At 46.4% G+C, this 22,180-nt stretch overlaps 1 protein-coding gene across 1 annotated transcript in view; it reads left to right on the top strand.

Moving 5' to 3' along the window:
- The window catches only part of LOC128405369 (17-beta-hydroxysteroid dehydrogenase type 6-like), a 29,442-nt gene extending 8,675 nt beyond the window's left edge, over positions 1-20,767 (top strand). Inside the window, exons 3-5 of the mRNA XM_053371912.1 lie at positions 5,940-6,198; positions 6,714-6,871; positions 20,218-20,767. Coding sequence (XP_053227887.1) covers positions 5,940-6,198; positions 6,714-6,871; positions 20,218-20,435 — 635 coding nt within the window. The 3' untranslated portion in view covers positions 20,436-20,767. The remainder of the gene's footprint in view (positions 1-5,939; positions 6,199-6,713; positions 6,872-20,217) is intronic.
- Positions 20,768-22,180: the final 1,413 nt, after the last annotated feature.

Raw genomic sequence — 22,180 nt, 5'->3', positions numbered from 1 at the left:
CACAATATTAAACCTTAAGCGGCGCAGCTCGAAAGCATGAGCGGAGGGGCAGAGACTGTGCTAGAGCGTGAGGACTGTTTTGCCAAGACGCTCACCACTACCTGGTTATCAAACCAAAAGCAGATCCGATGGTCACTGAACTCCTCGGGCCACATGTGAACTGCTACTACAATGGGGAAAACTCAAGAAAAGTTATGTCACATGATTGCCTCACCACACCGGGCTTGAGGCCATAGCTTTGCACACCAGCAGCCCTTGAAATAAAAACCAAGGGGCAAAGATCCAGCAGCACCAGCATGAACCTGAAAATCCCTGTGCGGGTTCAAGGTATCCTGCCATGGCGAACTACTATTGCATACATTCAGGAATTGCTACCATCGCCTGATATCTGCCTTCACCACACTTGGTAGGCGTACACAAAGGTAAGGGGACCTCAGGCCGCAGGCAGCCTGGCCTAGTGGGAAGATTAATTAAGTGACCCAGCAAGATCGGATCTGATGAAGCATCACTTGCTACAGAGGAAGTATTACAAAACAACTTCCTTCAAGGCAGACAGCTTCTCCATAGGCAAGTGGTATGTTTTAGCAACGATATCCAACTGGATCCCTAAATAAAATGGGAATATGGGCAAAAAGGTATTGAGCTATTGCTTGCCAGCTTCCAGCCCCCGCTTGGGCAGGGGGCATCTTGTGCTGCCATCATGATATGTAAATTTACAGGGCCGACGCTGGCCAGAACCCCTAAAGAAGTCCCGACAAAGCTGCCGCCAAGCCAGCTTCCTTTTCAGACACACACTCTGTGCAATGCAAAAACACACTCCGTGCAGTGCACACAAACTCCATGCAATGCAACTACACACTCCGTGCAATGCAAAAAAACACGCTCCGTGCAATGCAAAAAACACGCTCCGTGCAATGCAACTACACACTCTGTGCAATGCACACACAAACCCTCCGTGCAATACAACTACACACTCGGTTCAATGCAACAACACACTCTGTGCAATGCAAAAACACACTCCGTGCAGTGCACACACACTCCATGCAATGCAACTACACACTCCGTGCAATGCAACTACACACTCCGTGCAATGCAAAAAACACGCTCCATGCAATGCAACTACACACTCCGTGCAATGCACACACAAACCCTCCGTGCAATGCAACTACACACTCTGTGCAATGCAAAACACACTCCCTGCAATGCACACACACTTCATGCAATGCAACTACACTCCATGCAATGCAACTACACTCCATGCAATACAACTACTCACTCGGTGCAATGCAACTACACACTCCGTGCACTGCACCCACCCTCCGTTCAATGCAACTACACACTCCGTGCAATGCAAAAAACACTGTGCAATGCAACTACACCCTCCATGCACTGCAACTACACCCTCCGTGCAATGCACATGCACACTCCGTGCAATGAAACCACACCTTCCTTACAATGCAACAACACACTCCGTGCAATGCAACTACACACTCCGTGCAATGCACCCACCCTCCGTGCAATGCAACTGCAAATCTCTCACGCAATGCAATGCAATTGCAGCCCGTGCAGCGCCGTGCCCTGCAACGCACAGAGCAAACTGCAATGCGGGCACGCAAAGGTGCTTTCTCCCACTTGCATATTGCAAACGTGGCGCCCGTTACATCCCTCGCAGTGAGGTAACCACCAAAAGGACCTAAGTGTCCAGGTAGAGCAATGGGGGAGCATGCAGCTGTCCCATACAGGGACCAATCCTGCAACCTAGTCATTAGGCTCTCGATCCATTCCAGTCCGGCTTCCGCGCTGGTCATGGGACCGAGACGGCTCTGGTCGCCCTAACAGATGATCTCCGCAGGCAGCTGGATCGAGGCGGGTCAGGGCTGCTGATTCTTCTAGACCTGTCAGCAGCCTTCGACATGGTCGATCACGAACTCCTAGACCACCGCCTTGCCGACGTGGGGATCCAGGGCACAGTCCTCCAATGGCTGCGCTCGTTTCTCTCTGGTCGGGGACAGAGGGTGGCGCTTGGGGGGGAATTGTCATCGCGCCACTCCTTGGTGTGTGGAGTGCCTCAGGGTGCGATTCTCTCCCCGATGCTTTTTAACATCTTTATGCGCCCCCTCGCCCAGCTTGTTCGGAGTTTTGGGCTGGGTTGCCATCAGTATGCCGATGACACCCAACTCTATCTGTTGATGGATGGCCATCCTGACTCGGCCCCAGACACACTGACCAGATGCCTGGAGGCTGTGGCTGGATGGTTACGTGGGAGCCGGTTGAAGTTAAATCCTTCGAAGACAGAGGTCCTCTGGCTGGGACGGGACGATATGGGATTGAGGGGGCAACTCCCATCTCTTGCGGGGGTGCAGTTAGTGCCAGCACCGTCCGTTAAGAGTTTGGGTGTAATCTTCGATACCTCCCTCTCTATGGAGGCGCAGATTACAGCTATAACAAAGGCGGCATTTTTTCATCTCCGCCAAGCTAAGCAGTTGGCCCCTTATCTCTCTCGCCCTGACCTAGCCACTGTGATCCATGCGACGGTCACCTCCAGACTGGATTATTGTAACTCGCTCTACGTGGGGCTGCCCTTGAGACTGACCCAGAAACTCCAGCGGGTGCAGAATGCCGCGGCGAGACTCCTTATGGGGTCTTCGCTGCGAGACCACATTCATCCGGTGCTATATCAGCTGCACTGGCTCCCGGTGGAGTACAGGATCAGGTTTAAGGTGCTGGTTTTAACCTTTAAAGCCCTATACGGCCTAGGACCCTCGTACCTACGGGACCGCCTCTCCTGGTATGCCCCACAAAGAAACCTACGGTCTGCAAATAAAAACATCCTGAAGGTCCCAGGCCTCAGAGAGGTTAGGCTGGCCTCAACTAGAGCCAGGGCCTTCTCGGCTGCGGCTCCAATCTGGTGGAACGCTCTGTCAGAAGAGACTAGGGCCCTGCGGGACTTGACATCTTTCCACAGGGCCTGCAAGACAGAGTTGTTCCACCAGGCCTTTGGTCAGGGCGCAGCCTGACTCCCTCCTCTGGCAACCTGCACAGAGTTTTGCTTAATGGTTGCCATTAACTTGATTTTAATTAATTTTTATAATGAAATATTTTTAGAATGTTGGTTTATTTGTTTGATTATTTGATTGTTGTTAGCCGCCCTGAGCCCGGCTTCGGCTGGGGAGGGCGGGATATAAATAAAATTTATTATTATTATTATTATTATTATTATTACCGGCACTATGCGCTGACCCAGTGAAACCAATGCTTCATGGACCACATGGGGACACTATTCAGGCCGGAAACGCTTCCAGGCCATTAAATTCTAGTGCAAAGCCCTAGGATCACCTGCTAGGCCAGGCATAAGTGTTTCCACTGAAATAGCAGAGTTGAGGTAGCCCACAGCTTGTCCAGGTACCCCTGCTTGCCCTTTTAGAGGGAAGCACCCCTTCAAGAAAACCCAAAGTTCTTTTATCACGAATGGGCCGAACTACCCAGCAACAGAATAGCCCAAAAGGAGCAGTTTGTTTTGTTTTGTTATAACAATGGCTAAGAGGGGGATATGAACCTAGTCCTAGTCCTATACTTTAGCCACTAAGCCACAATGGCTCGTCTCTAAAATCGCAGTCGCCACTATCAGGGCAAAACAAACTTAAAGAAAATAAACTTGTTCAGAAACAGCATAGTTCAAGAGCATATACAGAGTGCTCATAGTCCTTGGAGGCACAGGGAGCCCCTGGGGCCCTCTGTCTGCCTCAGAAATATATTAGCAGCAACTGGGCCTGCAAGCAGATACATTCCTATAGCGAGAATGAGTCACGTGTCACAGAGACTTAACAATTAACTGCTACCTGTAGCAGACTTAGGCTTGGAAGTTATGTGCAGGCCAAATAGGCCTCCCTGCTTCTGCTCTTGAGAATCTTAGTCTCATAGCAATATTAAAGGAACTCAAAATAGTGCTCCCGCCCAAGGCTAGCTTAAAATTTGGCCAACAGCGCTGCACACACTCAAAATAAAGCCAACCTTTGGGGATACTATAAACGAAAGTGATTCCAGCTAAGCTGGGAACAGCCCTGACTAGCCCCACAATTTCAACAAGAGAAATGGGGGAAACCTTTTTGCGAAAGAAAGCCCCTAACGGGGGCTCTCTCCCTATTGGGAAAGGCAAGCCATAGATACAAGGGGGATTCTTCCCACAGGGCAGGGTAAGGGGTGGGGTGAGAAATTGAACAGGAAAAGGGGGGAATTAAATTATTTAAGGGACTAGAGAGGATTAAAAGGAAAGGGGAAATACAGAAATAAAGAAATGTAACCAGACAATGAGAAGATTGTCCAAGTGCTCCATGTGATCCGGTGCAAAACAGCCAAGAGGACGTCCCATCGTCTGGCCCCTATATTTAAAGCCTCTGACTCCTCCTCCGAATTGGCAACAACCAAAATTCCCCAGCAACCCAATTAACCCCTTAAGGCTAGGGTTCCATACCAAATTTGCCTAGTCATGACAGGGTGGCCTGTTCCCCCAACCGCAACACGTGCTCTCTGTTAGAGAGAACACGCTTTGCCAAATAACCTGAAAGATTACTGCTTTATGCCTTTGACAGCAGCTTGTTCTGTGAAGTCACACAGTGAAACTTTATTTTGTATTAAGATACGTGTTCCTATCTGATAATGTCTACAGATACAAGAGAGCATAATCAATGCTGCAAGACTTTAATCTTAATTTTAAAAAATTAATTAAATTTTTTAAATTTAAATTTAAATTGGCAAGCAGTTGAAGAACCTCAAACTGATTAGCCAGTGCCTCTGGATGGATCAGGCCAGGGATTTTCTGTATCATCTGTATCTTTATTCCACTTTCCCACACAATGTCGCCAAAGTGACTCCAAATATATCAAATGAACGAGTAATATTCAAAAAACTTATTAGAAACAATTAATCCAAATATCCAAATATCAGTGAGTAAAAAAAAAATTAAAACTATGCAATCAGCTTAATTCAACCTCTATAAGAAGCTGATCTGAAAGACATTTGCTTTGTGCCTTTGACAGCAGCTTATTCTGTGACATCAGCAGGTGAAGCTCCTTGTGGTGTGAAGAGAAACATTGACACCTGATAATGTCCACTGATCAAGCTGCTCTTTAAAGCACATATATGAAAGGCCGTAAGTGATGGTACAAAATGGTAACTTTAACTGACAAGCAAGTGATGCTGGACTCTGAATTTTTCCTCCTAAGAGCAGCTGGGAGGAGCTGCAATCCACACCAGGAAAATGACTCAGGAGGAGGAGATATGTGCTGCCCTTTCTTCAGAAATGCTGCCTGATCCAATCTAACATTAATATAACTTCTCCACAGTGGCTGCTGAGACTGAGACAACAAGGGAGATTATTGTACTATTGTTAATAAATGATATAAATAATTTATTAATGATACAAACCCCTCTTTCTTAGTTATTCCTCTCATCACCCACTCATAAACACCCTCTTAGTGTTCCATGCATGCTATATTCTACACGTATTATGTCTTATTAATTTTATAGCAAAACTATAAAATCTCCTAACCAACCTGTGCAAAACGTAGGCCCAAACTACAGACTCCATTCTCTGACAGCATGCAGGGAAATCAGGTGGCTGCTGTGCAAATTGATGCCCAGGGCTCCATACTATCCCCCATTTTAGTGCTGTGCTCATTTGACAGAGGGCATGACGGAAGTTGCAAGAGTGTCTGTGAAGGGATCCTAAGCACTAAGTGAGCAAAAGAAGTGTGGGATAGAAGTTAATATGGGTGCCTTGACTTAACAGCGTCATCCTTGGCATATAGTGCATAGCACACACACACACAGCACTCACAAGAATGCAGATATACCCACATTTCCAAAAAAATTGTGTATATCCAATTATTAGGGCAGGTGGGAACCTGGAACAATAAGAATATTTTTTTCTTCTCACACAGGGCTCTGGGGTTTGGTGAACAATGCAGGCACTAGTGCCCCATCAGCTCCCAGTGAGTGGCTGACCAAAGATGGCGTTGCAAGGATGATCGGTGTCAACTTTCTTGGGATGATTGACATGACGCTACACATGCTGCCCCTGGTGAGAAGAGCCAGAGGGAGGGTGGTCAACATGTCCAGTATGGCGGGACGACTGGCATGCTTTGCAGTACCCGATACCGCATCCAAGTACGGCGTGGAAGCCTTCTCTGACATCCTGAGGTAAACATGATAGTTCTGTATCTTCCTCTTTCTCCTTGCTTTAGTGGGATGTCTGCTTCTCCAGCTAAGTTTCAAGCAGAGGACAGCAATGACTAAAGAGCAGGTGCTGGGACATGTGGACTGCACCAGAGCCTTACCAAGTAATCAGCAGGGGTTTGCACACCTAAGCCAGCTCTTTTTCTTGAGGAAACAATTTAATGTACCAGCAAGAGTTGTAAGCACCAACCTCCTGGTGGCTGCCTCTGAATATGCCTGATGCTGGGTCATGGACAATGCCCTGGTGCCTCAAGACAGAAGAAGGCAGGAAGCTGCATTTCACCATATCTCCCTCTCTCCCTTCTTCTTCTTCTTCTTCTTCTTCTTCTTCTTCTTCTTCTTCTCCTTATCCTTATCCTTATCCTTCTACTTCTTCTTTAAGGAAAGATGTTCTATTCCATGGAAGCCAAATCATGATCTTCCTTATTATTCTGGTTCAGCAACAATACGTGTTTCTTGATTTTTCCTCCTCAATTCAGGCGAGAGATGCATCTTTTCGGAGTCCGAGTCAGCATTATTGAACCCGGTTGTTTCAAAACACCCATTCAGTCAAGCATGATAGAGAGCTACAAGAATGCATGGAGCCAAGCCCCTTCTGACATCAAGGAAGCCTATGGGCAGCGCTACTTTGAGCGCAGTGAGTAGAAATGGGCGGGGGGAAGAATTCAGTTTGGTTTGCAATGTGCGAAAGCCTGCAATTAAAGCATGTGCTAATAAGTCCCACTGTTGCAGTGGAACACACACACACACACAGAGAGAGAGAGAGAGAGAGAGAGAGACCCTGAGACCCACCAGGCTAAATTGCTGGTTTCCAAATCCCACCCATCAGTAAGATGTTGATATGATTCCCAAGCTTTTTGACTACATTCCCCCTCCAATGGACACACTGACATGTGTGTGTGTGTGTGTGTGTGTGTGTGTGTGTAATCTCCCCCCTCCCCCCCTTTAAAAACATACAAGGCTAAATTTTGTACACTGTACTGGCCAATATCCTAATTTTTTTTTTTTACCATTTGCCCTTTCAGTGACTATTCAGTGCCCTTTCAGTGAAGTCTATTTACAATGCTGATTATATTTAGGGGTGGGGCCAGAACCTAGCTAATGTGACGCGTTCAGGTCTGTATCTGGAGAGATATGAAATCACACCCATTCCTATCCTGTCGTTTGATCTTTGATTCAATTTGGCATATATGATACATAAGGAGACACATAGAAGGGAGAGAGAGAGAGAGATGACCCTGGTGGAAGACCAGCCCAGCCAACACTGCAGTTGTGGAGCAAAGGACCTTGGGCGGGTGGGGCCAGCAGGGTGCTGCTCTGGGCTCCTTCTTTACTGCACGGAAAGGGAAGCACAATCAGTTGTGGGAGATGGAGAGGAGACACAAAGAGACAGTTATACACACATAAGCACACACATGGTCGAGTCCAGTGGAAAAAAGGGAAGAGATTACTGGGGGGGGGGAGGGAGAAAGATGCACAGACACCCACACCAAAACAGTGTCCGCTACCCTGGGAGGCAGCTCTAAGAAAGGAGACCAGTTTATGCTTTTTTAAAAAGCCGCAGAGAGGGAGAACAGCCAGGTTGCCCCAGTGGCAGAGCTTCATGCTCCGGCACAGAGGGGGGAGGCGGAGAGCAGGTGGGGGCAGGCTGGGACAGGGCGCGTGTCCTGGGGGTGTGGCAGGGGGGAGCAGCCGTGATAGCACCCCACCGGGATCGCGCTACCTCTTCCTCTGCCAGTCGGTTGCCCGGGCCTAAACCCGTCGTATAGCAACCCTCACTGTGATGGGATGGTGAGCTGCTTGTGCGTAAAATCCTAGTCCCTCAGAGTTTGGCTAAGTCCACAAACCTCTGTCTCTGACGGAGCTCCTTAAGCATGGCTCCATCAGTCGCTCGTTGAATCGGACAGTGGGCGTTTACGGAACTTCTTCCAGCATAAAAGCTCCTTAACGGAAACGCGTCTTCTGGACTCTCGGCGTGACAGTTTCCGGCGAGGCGTGGGGGTCCCTACAGGAGGTCTTGAAACCTCCCCACTGTTTTCGCTTGAAGTGTCTCTGAGCCCTCCCTCCGACTCACTTTCCCTTGGAACTCCACTTCTCCCCCTGCTGGTCCCCTCCTCAGCTGAATGGTCTCTCTCACCCTCTGTGAGCCCTTTCACCTCCTGCGTCTCAGATGGCAGTTCCCTGACATCCACCTCCCCTCCAGGGCCCCCTTCACCCCCTTCCCTCCCCTCCTCTGCGGGAGGCGAGGGAGCAAAACCCCTGAATGAACCTCCCTCATCTTCCGAAGTTTCGAACACTTCCCTCCACCTCTTGCTGTTACCGGTTTCCAAGTACTCCTCCTCATCGGAGTCTGTTCCTCCTTCCAACTCCGATTCCCTGAATCCTTCCAGTTCCTCCTCATCGTCGGTGGTGCCAAAGTACTCCCTCCGGAACCTCGCTATTGGCTGAGGTTTCCTGGGGAACCTTTGGTGAAACATTTCGATCAAGATCTCGTCACGGACCTCCTCTGCCGTCACCCAGGTGTTTTCCGACTCCGGTTCCCCTTCCCACGCGACCAAATACTCCACCTGATTACCCTTCCACCTGGAGTCGATGATTTCCGCCACATGGTTGCTGCTTTCCCTTTCTTCTATGGCTGGCCCCCGTGTGGATACCCCTTCACCTTCCCCCCTATATGGTGACAGTAATGACCTGTGGAATACTGGGTGCAGTTTCATGTGGTTCGGTAACCGGAGTCTGAAAGCCACTGGGTTGACCTGTTGGATGACCTCAAATGGTCCCAATCTTTTGGGTCTCAATTTCTTGCAACCCCCCTTGAACGGCAACCCTTGGGTTGATAGCCAGACCTGACTCCCCACCCTAATGGTTTCACCTTCCCTTCTGCTCTTGTCTGCCTGCCTCTTATATTCTTCTTTGGCCCTTTCTAAGTTGAGTTGGAGTTGACGATGGATCGCTTCCATTTCTTCTACAAAATGTTCAGCGGCCGGGACACTCCATCTCTCCCCTCCTCCCCCTGGAAACGCCCTGGGGTGGTACCCATAATTAGCCAAAAAGGGGCTCATCCCGGTGGACACATTCTCTGCATTATTGTAAGCAAATTCCGCTAGCGCCAACTTTTCGACCCAATCGTTCTCTCTGTCATTGACATAACACCTCAGGTATTGTTGGAGGATACCGTTTGCCCTCTCCGCCTGCCCATTGGTCTCAGGGTGCCTGGCAGTCGAAAAGTTGACCTCTACGTGCAACAAGCTCATAAGTTTCCTCCAGAATCTGGACGTGAACTGTTTCCCTCTGTCGGAGACCACCCTCAAGGGGGCGCCATGCAGCCTAAAAATATGTTCTACAAACAATTTCGCTGTCTCTTCCGCCGTGACTGCATGTGAGCAAGCTACAAAGTGACCCATCTTAGTTAACAGGTCTACTACGACTAGTATGGCGGTTTTCCCCTGGGATTTAGGCAGATCCGTCATAAAATCTATCGATACCGCCTCCCACGGTCGTTCTGGTGTGGGTAACGGTTCTAATAACCCCGCTGGTGCCCGCCTTTCTCCTTTGGCTCTCTGGCATTGGTCACACCTTCTCTTTTTTAAAAAAAAAATATTTTTATTAAACAATTTTTATATTCATACAAACAAAACATACATAAACAAACAGAAGACAAAAACAGAACAAGAAACAAGTACCATTTCATGTCCTAATTTCTTAAACCTTTCTTCTTCGACTTCCTCATGCCTCCCGTTTCTGTATTCCAAATTCTAATCAATTGTTCAGCAAATCTTCCCTTATTTTACTATAAATTTAAGCTAATCATCCTTATTCTCCTTGTCTTAACCATTACTAATAGTAACCATTTACTTTAGTCCAACATCATTCTAGCTGTCATTAATTTTGTAATATTTCTTTAAATAGTCCTTAAACTTTTTCCATTCTTCTTCCGCCGTTTCTTTTCCCTGGTTTCGGATTCTGCTCGTCATTTCTGCCAAGCCCATGTAGTCCATCACCTTCATCTGCCATTCTTCCAGTGTGGGTAGATCCTGTGTCTTCCAGTACTTTGCAATAAGTATTCTAGCTGCTGTTGTAGCGTACATAAAGAAAGTTATATCTGTCTTTAACACCCCCTGGCCGACAATACCCAAGAGAAAGGCCTCTGGTTTCTTGGGGAAAGTATATTTAAATACCTTTTTCAGTTCATTATAGATCATTTCCCAGAATGCCTTAATCTTCGGGCACGTCCACCAAAGGTGAAAGAATGTACCTTCCTTTTCCTTACATTTCCAACATTTATTGTCAGGCAAATGGTAAATCTTTGCAAGCTTGACTGGGGTTATGTACCACCTATAGATCATTTTCATAATATTCTCTCTTAAGGCATTACATGCCGTAAATTTCATCCCGGTGGTCCACAACTTTTCCCAGTCAGCGAACAAAATATTATGACCAATGTCCTGAGCCCATTTAATCATAGTTGATTTAACCGTTTCATCTTGTGTATTCCATTTCAGCAGCAAGTTGTACATTTTTGACAAATTCTTAGTACTGGATTCTAACAGTTCAGTCTCTAATTTTGATTTTTCCACCTGAAAGCCAATTTTACTGTCCAATTTGAACACTTCGTTTATTTGATGATAATGCAACCAATCTCTCACCTTCCCTTTTAATTTTTCAAAACTCTGCAATCTCAATTTGTCCCCTTCCTTTTCCAGAATTTCCCAATATCTTGGCCATTTCGACTCCATATTTAACTTTTTAACTGCCTTAGCTTCCATTGGCGACAACCACCTTGGAGTTTTATTTTCCAGCAAATCTTTATATCTGACCCAGACATTTAATAGTGCTTTTCTGACAATATGGTTTTTAAAACTTTTATGCGCTTTAACCTTGTCATACCACAGATATGCATGCCACCCAAAAATATTGTTAAAACCTTCCAAATCCAAAATGTCTGTGTTTTCAAGAAGCAGCCAATCTTTTAGCCAGCAGAAAGCTGCCGCTTCATAGTACAGTTTAAAGTCTGGCAGGGCAAACCCCCCTCTTTCCTTTGAATCCGTTAATATCTTAAATTTTATTCTGGGCTTCTTGCCCTGCCAGACAAATTTAGATATATCTTTCTGCCACTTCTTGAAACAGTCCATTTTATCCATTATTTGTAATGCTTGAAACAAAAACAACATTCTTGGCAATACATTCATTTTTATAACTGCAATTCGGCCTAACAAGGAAAGCTTCAAGTTTGACCAAATCTCCAGATCTTTTTTCACTTCTGTCCAAGTTTTTTCATAATTGTCTTTAAATAAATTCACATTCTTAGCTGTCATATTCACACCCAAGTATTTCACTTTTTTAACCACAGTCAACCCCGTCTCATTCTGAAACCTTTCTTTTTCAATCTGTGTTAAATTTTTCTCTAATACCTTAGTTTTTAACTTATTCAATTTGAATCCTGCCATTTGACCAAACTCTTGAATTATTTCCAAAACTCTTTTCGTACTAGCTTCTGGCTCTTGTAAAGTAAGTACTAAGTCATCTGCAAATGCTCTCAATTTGTATTGTTTAGCTCCGACCTGAACCCCTTTGACCAACTGGTCCTTCCTAATCATATTAAGCAAAACCTCCAGGACCGATATAAAAAGTAGTGGGGAGATAGGGCACCCCTGACGTGTCCCTTTTTCAATCTTAAACTCTTCTGTTACCACAATATTTACAATTAATTTTGCTTTCTGTTCAGAGTATATTGCACCTATACCATTTTCAAACCCTTGGCCTACCCCCATCCCCCGGAGGTTCTTCAACATGAAACTCCAAGATATATTGTCAAAGGCTTTCTCGGCGTCCACAAATATCAAAACAGCTTTAGTGTTTATATTCACTTCCAACTTCTCCAAAATGTCAATTATATTCCTTACATTGTCCGACAAATGCCTTTTCGGGAGGAAGCCCGCTTGGTCCCCATGAATCTCCTCCATCAAAACTCTTTTCAGTCTCTTTGCTAAAACATCAGCAAAGATTTTGTAATCCACATTTAATAACGAGATGGGTCGGTAGTTCTTAAGTTGGGTCTTTTCAGTCTCTGTCTTTGGTATAAGTGTAATGTAGGCCTCTCTCCACGTATCGGGTGCCTTCCTCCCCTCCATGATCTCGTTGCAGACTTCCTTCAAAGGTTGTATAAGCCCTTCCTTCAAAACTTTGTAATATTTGGAAGTCAGTCCATCCGGTCCAGGTGATTTGCCCAACGTCATGTTTTGAATGGCATCTTCTATTTCCTGTGCTGATATCTCCTGGTTCAAAATTGTCTTACTTTCCTGCGAAATCTTTTTCAGCCCATTTTTCTCGAGGAATTGTTGTATATCTGTTTCTTTCTGCGGCCCTTGTGTATACAGTTGTCTAAAGTAGCTCTGAAAACAGTTCCTAATTTCCACTGGGTTGCATATGTTCTTTCCCTCCACTTCTAAGTTTGTTACCGTGTTGAGTTTTTGTCTCTTCTTTATTTGCCAAGCCAATAACTTACCACATTTATCTGCAGATTCAAAAGTCTTCTGTCTCATTTGTTTAATTTTCCATTCTATTTCTTGATTCATCAGTTCCATATATTGTGTTTGGTACAGTTTAATTTCTCTTAAAATCTCTTGCGATTTTGGCTTCAGTCTTAATTTCCTTTCCCCTTCTTTTATCATTTCCAAGATTTTCTCTTTCCTCTCGTTTTGCTTTCTTTTCTTTAATGTATTTTGTTGTATCAAAAACCCTCTCATCACGGCTTTACTTGCGTCCCATACTATTCTTTTTTCTACTTTAGTCCTTAAATTGATTTCGAAGTAATCTTTCAGAGTTTTTTGGGCCTTTTTACAGATCTCCTCGTCTCTAAATAAGGTGTCATTCATTCTCCATCTGAAGGAACCAGTTGTTGTTTGCTTCATCACCATCTTTACTGCGTTATGGTCGGAGAGAGTTTTTGGGCAGATTTCCACTTTCTTTGTATTCAACGCCATACTGCTAGTCACCCAAATTTGGTCAATCCGAGTCCATGTCATTTTGGCTTCAGAAAAGAAGGTTCCCTCTCTCTCTAATGGGTGTTTTGTTCTCCAAATGTCAATCAAGTCCATATTGTCAGTCATTTCAAAAAAAGTTTTTGGTAGTCTTCCATCTTTTGTAACTACCTGTCTTTGTGCCTTGTCCATATTTGTTGAAACTACTCCATTCATGTCCCCCATCATGATTAATTTATAGTCCATATAGTCCATTAAAGTCTCATGCAACTTCTTAAAAAATTCTGCTTTCCCTTCATTTGGTGCATATATTCCCACTATCAAAAATTTTTCTCCTTGGAATTGAATTTCAATTGCCAAATATCTTCCTTGGTCATCTTTAAAGATTTGTTTCGGTTGCAGATTTTCCTTTGCGTAGATCACCACTCCTCTCTTTTTTACTCTGTCTGAAGATATAAATTCTTGTCCCAGTCTCTTATTTGTTAATAATTTTCTGTGTGCTCTTGTCACATGAGTCTCTTGTAGGCAAATCAAGTCCAATTGGTCTTTCTTTAGAGCATGAAATATATTTTTCCTTTTTCGGGGATTGTTTAGACCGTTACAATTCCAGGTTAGAAGTTGCAAAGCCATGATGGGGTTACTTACTTCCTCCTACAGCTCCCAGTTGTTGTTCGTCTTTTGTCGGTGGTTCTGTGTCCGTATCTAGTGATCCCTTGCTTGAAGGGTGTCCTTCCCCTGGATAGGTCTCTTTCTGTAGGTCTTCTTCGTGTTCTCCCAGGAACTTGTCCTTATTACTCACTGTTTTTATTCTTCTTTTCTTCCCCTTGTATTTAAAAGACAAGCCTTGGGGAAACTCCCACCTGAATAGTATGTAGTTCCTTTTCAGCAGTGTCACCAAATCCTTGTAAGGACCTCTTGCATCCAAAATACTTTTGGGAATATCTTTAAAGATCTCAATATAAAAATCTTCAATTCGAAGGGTTGTTTGGTAGTGCAGGTTCAATATTTTATCTCTCTCTTCCTTGGATCTTAAAGTTATCAGGCAATCTCTGGGTCTATTCTTCCTCTGCCTTGTTCCCAACCTAAATGCACTCTCTATCTTGAACTCTTCTTCTTTCAGCTCCTGCTTCCAAAAGTCAGAAAACTCTTTTGTCAGGTAATCCACCAAGTTATCTCCTTCCTTTTCCGGCACAAGTCTGATCCTTAAGTTCTTCTCCTTGCGTTGCATATCCTGCATAGAAAGTGCCAGTTCATACTCATCTAGTTTCCTGTACACCGGTGGAAATTTTTCCTCAGCAGCAGTAGCAATTTCCTTAGCTTCCTCAGCTATCTTTCGTGTTGTGGATGAATCTTCCAGTAATTTCCCAATTGCTTCTGCATTAGAGTTCACTTTGTTCCCAAGGTCAGTTATACTTTTAGTATTTAAATCAATTTTCCCAGAGATTTCTTCAATTTTCTTATTTGTTTCAGCACCTTGCTTCTTTAGTTCCTCTAAAGAGTCATTTATTTTCCCCAATGCCTTTGCAAACGCTTCCTCAGAAGACATTGTTTTTACTTTTACCTTTGTGACAGCTGCAGTTCCCAAGGCCCCTGATACAGAGGCCCTTCTTTGCATAGAAAGATCGGCTTTGTATTGTCTACCAGATCTCAAAGTTGTTTCTTGTGAGTCTTCTTTCTGTTTACCATCTGCCATAACAAAGTCTTTCACTCAAGGTCATTCCCACACTCTTAAGCTGTCAGAATAAAAAAGTTCTCAGGTTTTAAATTCCACTTGTTGCTGAAACTATTCACAAGTCCTCTAGGGGGCGTAAAGTCAGTTCTTAAACTTCAAGTTGTTCCCACACCTTCCAAAAAGCAAAAGCCCTCCTAGTCCCTTTCTTTGTCAAAGATCCAAATCAATAGTATCCTGCAGATAACTTACTATGTAGCAAAATAGGATGTTTCAAGTTGAGAGTAGCCAAAGTCAATATTACAGTTACTTTCTAACCTTTTTGTAGCGACCGTCCTTAGCCGGTTCCTTTCCTCCAGCAGTCCGGCCCCAGGTAGAGGAACAGCGGTAAACAGTTCAATTTCTTTTAAAACAGGCAGGAAATCCCTTTAAAGTCTTCTTCCCCCCCCCTCCTGCCTTCTGGGGAGGGAGTTCTTTACTTGGTGTTGGATTTCTTAACTCGCAAACTCTCCTGTCAAAAGTTACAGCTTAAATGCCTTTCGCTTTAATCTTGCTGCAGAACGGAAAGCAGACTTCCTTTTTAGTGCTTGTCCGTCTCGGTGCCCAATTTCTTTAATTTTAGCGTCCAATTTTAATATAAGCTCAGTCCTACTCACGGAAAGTTGCTCTTTTTTAATCCGAATTCTCAGGAAGAAGTCAGCGCTCTCCGCTAATGGCGACGCGGCTTCGCTTCGCAGGCTGGGTGAAAGCGACTCTCAGCACCGCTCCACACACCCTCCGCTGATCTTTAGCCTTTAAAAAGGCTATTTCACAACGTCGGGGGGCGCAAAGGTGCCCGCCGAGTCTCCAGTTCACAGGCTACGCGCCTGTGATTTTTGAGGGTCCTCGCTCCGCCGTGAGCTACGGGACCCGAACCCGCGAAGCAGATCTCTCCCGGAGCTCCGGGAGAAATCTGGTCACACCTTCTCACATACTCCCGTACATCCTCCCTCACCTTGGGCCACCAAAACTCCCTGGTCACCAACCACATGGTCTTGTGTTGCCCAAAATGCCCCGCTGTGGGATTGTCGTGCAGCTGTTTGAGTACTCTCCCCCTCAATTCCCCTTCGGGTATATATAGAGCCCCTTTGTAATACAATGCCCCGTTTCTTTCTTCAAAACCTCCGGGGTCTTCTCCCTCTCTCCTTAAACCTCTGAGCTTATCCTGGGCGTATTCATCATTTACCGTTCCCTCTACCAGTTCCCTTTGCCCCACCCAGGCCGCCCCACACACCCAGTGGTCCTCTGGGATAATATGTCTCTCTTCAGGCGCTCCCTCCCCCTCCAAATATTCAGGTTTGCGAGAGAGAGCGTCCGCTCTGATGTTTTCTGGACCTGGCACATAGCAGATTTCAAAATGGAATTTGGAAAACTCCTGGGCCCATCTCACTTGTCGTTGGTTGAGCACTCGTGCCGTTCTCCAATACTCCAAATTCTTGTGGTCCGTACACACTTGCACCTTATGCTGTGCGCCAATTAGTAAGTGTCTCCATCTCCGGAACGCTTCGTGAATGGCGAGTAGTTCTCGGTCATATACGGTGTAGTTCCTCTCGGATTTGTTCAGCTTACGCGAAAAGAAGGCACAAGGTCTCCATTCCGACTTATTGCTCCCTGGCTGAAGCAGCACCGCCTCCACCGCCCGGTCTGAGGCATCAGTTTCCACTCTCATGGGTTTTTGTAAATCCACATGCAGGAGCTGTTCTTCCGAAGCGAATGCCCTTTTCAATTCCTCAAATGCTTGCTCCGCCTCCACCGTCCAAACGTATTTCTTCTTGCTGCTTAGACAGTCCGTGATGGGAGCCGTTAAGTGGGCAAAGTTCTTGATGAATTTACGGTAAAAGTTCCCAAACCCTAAGAACCTTTGCACATCCTTTTTCGTTTTCGGTGTCTTCCATTCCAGCACCGCCTGGACCTTGCCTGGATCCATGGCTAATCCCTTGTCTGATAAGCGGTACCCCAGGAATTCCACCTCCTTGGTGTGAAACTGACACTTCTCCAATTTCACCCACAGCTGGTTTGCTTGCAGCTGGCTCAGCACTTCCCTGACATCCTTTACATGCTGCTCCTCATTCTCTGAATATATCAGCACGTCATCGAGGAAGGCCACACAATTCTTGTAGAGCAAAGGTCCCAGGACATGGTTCATGAGCGATTGAAAACAGGCAGAGCCTGATTGTAATCCGAATGGCATAACGAGATATTCAAAAGCCCCCAAAGGGGTGAACATGGTGGTTTTCCATTCATCCCCTTTCTTTATTCGTATCAGGTTGTATGCCCCTCTCAGGTCCAATTTCGTGAATATCTTTCCCTTCCTCACCCTGGTCAAAATGTCATCAATCCTGGGCATGGGGAAAGTCACTGGTTCTGACACGGCATTTAGCCGCCTGTAATCCACTACAAGCCGGGGTTTATCCGTGTTTTTTTTGTCCACAAAAAACACTGGGCTCCCTCCCACCGCTCTGGACTCTCTGATGAAGCCCCTCTTCAGGTTTTTATCAATAAACTCCCTTAACTCCTGCATTTCCCTGTCTGACATGGCGTACAGCTTGCCCACGGGGAGCTGGGCCCCAGGGACCAGGTTAATTTGGCAGTCAAAGTCTCTATGCGGTGGTAGTTTATCTGCTTCCCTTTCGCTGAAGACCTTGCTCAGATCAGCGTATTGTTTGGGCACCTTCCCTTTGTCTGCCACTTCCGTCCCTGCTAGAAAGGCTTTTGCCCCTTCTGGCACCTTTCCCTCTCTGCAATGTTCCAGGCAATGTGCTGACCCAAAGGAGACCACTCTCTGATGCCAGCCCACTAGCGGGTCATGCAACGCTAGCCAGCTCATTCCCAAAATGACGGGAGCCCCTCCCAGGGTGGCCACGTTGAACGCTATCCTTTCGGTGTGCCTGGCCACCCTCATAACCATTGGGACGGTCTGTAGACTAACTTCTCCTCCCAACAGCTCCCTCCCATCGATCATGGTCACCTGCAGGGGGTTGCTTAAAGGGAGTGTCTGTATCTGGTGTTCAGCTGCAAACTCCTTACTCATAAAATTACAGGAGCTGCCTGAGTCCAACAGCGCCTTTGTCTTTAGTGGGTATCCGTTTGCCAGCTCTAGCAACACCTCTATTACTAGGGCTGGTCTTGGAGGTTCCGGAGTGGGCACTTTTACTGCTCCTTGGCCTGGCTGCAGTGCCCCGACGGTGGCAGCCAGGCGTTGGCTTTTACTGGCTCCTGGACTCCCTCCTCCTTCCCCCCAACAGCTCCCGCCATCCCTTGCCATTCCTTTCTTTGCGGGCAGACTCTGGCAAAGTGACCTGGCTGCTGGCAGAGATAACATTTCTTGGCGCTCTTTCCCTCCTTCTTCCTCCCTTCACTGGGATTTGAAACTGCGCGCGCGCGCGCTGTTCCAACTTCCATCGGCTCTCCTGGCGGGAAACTTGGCTCTGGAATCTCTGGAATGCGGAAATCCCTCCAACGCTCTCCTTTCCCCTCCCGCTTCTCCAAGGCTCTTGCCTCCTGGCGCGCTCCAATGGTCAGCGCTGATTTGGTCAGCTGGTCCATAGACTCCGCCCTGGGCGCCCGGGAAAGTTCGTCTTTCACTGCCGAAGAAAGCCCTTCTTCAAAGAGCATTTGAATGGGTTCCGCCGATAGGTCCCATCCCAATTTATGTATCAACATGGTAAACTCAGTCCAGTACTCACGAACCGATCGGCTCCCCTGTTTGCAAGCCATCAATTGTCTGCGCACCAGTCCCTGTTCAATCTCGCTGGAAAACATCAAATCCATGGCGCGAAAAAACTTCCTTGTGTCCTTCAGCATTTCACTATTCCCTGCCATCAGGGGTCTAACCCAGTCTCTCGCCCCTCCTTCGAGATGGCCAATCACAAACGCCACTCGCGATGCCTCGTCGGGAAAGTCGTTAAACTGCAGCTCGAGAGCATACTGCATCTCTGTCCTAAAGGCTTGATAGTTCCTGGGGTCCCCCCCAAACTTCTGCACCAATCCTGGCATCTTTCTTGCTAGTGGGGCGCCTTTTGTCTTATCTGCATCCTGTGCCCTCCTTTCCTCTAGCCTCGCCGTTTGCAGCGCTAGCTGGAGCTCCAACACCCTGTACCTTTCTTCCAGGCTTGGACCCTCTCCAGCTCCTCCTGCTCCCCCGGCTCCGGCTGGGTTGCTCATGATGCCTCTTTGCACAAGCTGCTTTCAGGGACTGTCCGATTGCTGTGATGGGATGGTGAGCTGCTTGTGCGTAAAATCCTAGTCCCTCAGAGTTTGGCTAAGTCCACAAACCTCTGTCTCTGACGGAGCTCCTTAAGCATGGCTCCATCAGTCGCTCGTTGAATCGGACAGTGGGCGTTTACGGAACTTCTTCCAGCATAAAAGCTCCTTAACGGAAACGCGTCTTCTGGACTCTCGGCGTGACAGTTTCCGGCGAGGCGTGGGGGTCCCTACAGGAGGTCTTGAAACCTCCCCACTGTTTTCGCTTGAAGTGTCTCTGAGCCCTCCCTCCGACTCACTTTCCCTTGGAACTCCACTTCTCCCCCTGCTGGTCCCCTTCGCAGCTGAATGGTCTCTCTCACCCTCTGTGAGCCCTTTCACCTCCTGCGTCTCAGATGGCAGTTCCCTGACACTCACCTAGATACAACCATCGAGCCCCACTTACTGACTGAATTGCATATTGACACTGTCTAATCACCTGTTGCTAAAGATTTTTAATTATGGTGCTGGAGGAGACTCTTGAGAGTCCCATGGACTGCAAGAAGATCAAACCTATCCATTCTTAAGGAAGTCAGCCCTGAGTGCTCACTGGAAGGACAGATCCTGAAGCTGAGGCTCCAATACCTCATGAGAAGAGAAGACTCCCTGGAAAAGCCCCTGATGTTGGGAAAGATGGAGGGCACAAGGAGAAGGGGATTACAGAGGATGAGATGGTTGGACAGTGTTCTCAAAGCTAGCAACATGAGTTTCACCAAACTGCGGGAGGCGGTGGAGGACAGGAGTGCCTGGCATGCTCTGGTCCATGGGGCCACGAAGAGTCGGACACAACTAAACAACAACAATCAGCTGCTGCTAAAGGTTCTGTCTTAAAGCAAGAGAATATGTTCCCGATGCCCCTCCTTAGATTTAGACCTCCTAGGCAGAGAAATCCAGAAGCTAACATATCCTTTCAGAACCCAAAATGTTTAGGTTATCTCCTGTGAAGTTATAGGGCAGCACACAAATTAAATAAATAAATAAATAAATAAATGCAGAAATAAATGCATATATATTTTTGTACCACTAACTTTTCTCTTGTTTCCTATATCACAGGTCTCAAATTATTGAAATTCTTCTTCTTCACCAGCAGCAGCAACTTTCAACCGGTCACTGACTCTATAGAACATGCCCTGACATCCTGCTCCCCTCGCATCCGCTACTGTCCAGGATGGGATGCCAAACTCTTATACGTTCCTCTCTCTTACTTGCCAGACTCCATTTTTGACTTCCTGTGGAGATGCATTTGGCCCAAACCAGCACAAGCCATGTAGAATATTCTGAAGAAACATGTCAGTTCTCCAAATAAACCAAGGAAGTCTTTGCACTATTAATGATGTTCCGTTGTTTCTCTTTTCTGAAGTTCTAAACCAGTGGTTCTGATACTTTTCTTCCCACGGACCACTTGAGAATTGCTGAAGGTCTTGCTGGACCACTCAATCATTTTGCTACCCGTTGCAGCAAGTGCAATGTGCCATGGTAGGGTGCTCAGCGATTTTTAATTGTAGTTTATTTCTACTTTTATATCTTTATATATACAATGTATTTTATTGCATTACAATTGGAATTCTAGAGTAGAAGTCTATTAAAATATTTATCTGTTGCAATGTAATGTCCTATTCAGTAAACATTTCTCTCACACCACACAGATGCACCACTGAAAAACTGGTTTGATGTGGCATTTGGCCAATAGTTCCAGTAAACAAATTAATACCTTTGGTCGATCCCCAATGTACACAGAGTTAAAGGCAGGATCATGATATTATCTCAGGGTTAGCCTCAGTGTCCCAATGACTTTCTCATGAATGAGTTTGGCTGCAAGGCAGTGGAGGTTGAGAACCAGACTTTTCCTTCTCCAGCACTGGCTACCTTCCCTTTTGGAAATGCGTGGGGCCCTGTCTCAGTTCGGGCAGCAACAACCAGGGTTGCCCAGAGTCCTCTGGGTTTGGGGGAAGAAAGTCACTGGGGAAGTAATATGTCTTTGTTTAGCTCCATGAGTAAGGAAAAGAGGGTGGGGGATTCTGAGCACCATGTGGGTGGGGTGGGCCCAGGGATTCTGAAGGAAGTGTGGGATATAAAGCTGTCAGTCTAGTCCAACATTCCCAGACGACTAACTGCCTCTATGTGGCAGGTAGTTTTGTCAGTTGGTCAGATGGTTGGTTGCTGCTAGGAGTTTTAACTGGTAACTGCTCGGTTGCAGTCTTCTCATGATTCACTACTATCTAGTATATAGTTTATCTGTTATGTAACCTAAACCTGCCTTCAGGAACCACTCTGTCAACCTGAATGAATCTGAAAGTAAAGTAGTTTATGTTAATATGATTCAGATTCATATGTGTTTTCTTTAAGAGGGACAGAAAGGGATTATCAACTAGGAAGGTATAATTATTGATAGGACTCAAATGAGTTAGCAACCCGCTTGTAGCTGCATATACTCCAACACGGGATCATTTAAACACTTCCACAGGAAGTGCCCCCAGATAAAGCCTGGTGGCAAGATTTTGAGTTGGAATATGGGGCAAGAGATGTCCAGGGAAGAGATTCCCCATGTGCCAGAGAGGAAGCAGCTGGGATCCTGTGTTTCAAGCAGCTGGAGAAATTGTCTGGGGGTGTGAGACTGGAGGCCCTGACCCACAATCCAGAAGGAAGGGGGGCAGAGGACTGGACCTAACATGGACTGAGAACTGTGTTCGATATACTCAAGGGGAAGAAGAAGAAGAGGAGGAGGAGTTTGGATTCGATATCCCACTTTATCACTACCTGAAGGAGTCTCAAAGCGGCTAACATTCTCCTTTCCCTTCCTCCCCCACAACAAACACTCTGTGAGGTGAGTGGGGCTGAGAGACTTCAAAGAAATGTGACTAGCCCAAGGTCACCCAGCAGCTGCATGTGGAGGAGCGGAGATGCGAACCCGGTTCACCAGATTACGAGTCCACCGCTCTTAACCACTACACCACACTGGCTCTCCCAAAATTCTGGGAAAACCTAGGCAGGCTACCACAAAGCGGGGGGAGAGAGG

The sequence above is a fragment of the Podarcis raffonei genome, chromosome 2 (assembly GCF_027172205.1).
Source record: "Podarcis raffonei isolate rPodRaf1 chromosome 2, rPodRaf1.pri, whole genome shotgun sequence".
Classification (NCBI taxonomy): Eukaryota; Metazoa; Chordata; class Lepidosauria; order Squamata; family Lacertidae; genus Podarcis; species Podarcis raffonei.
Note: the sequence above shows the minus strand (reverse complement) of the source record. Positions and strands in the feature narration are given on the sequence as shown.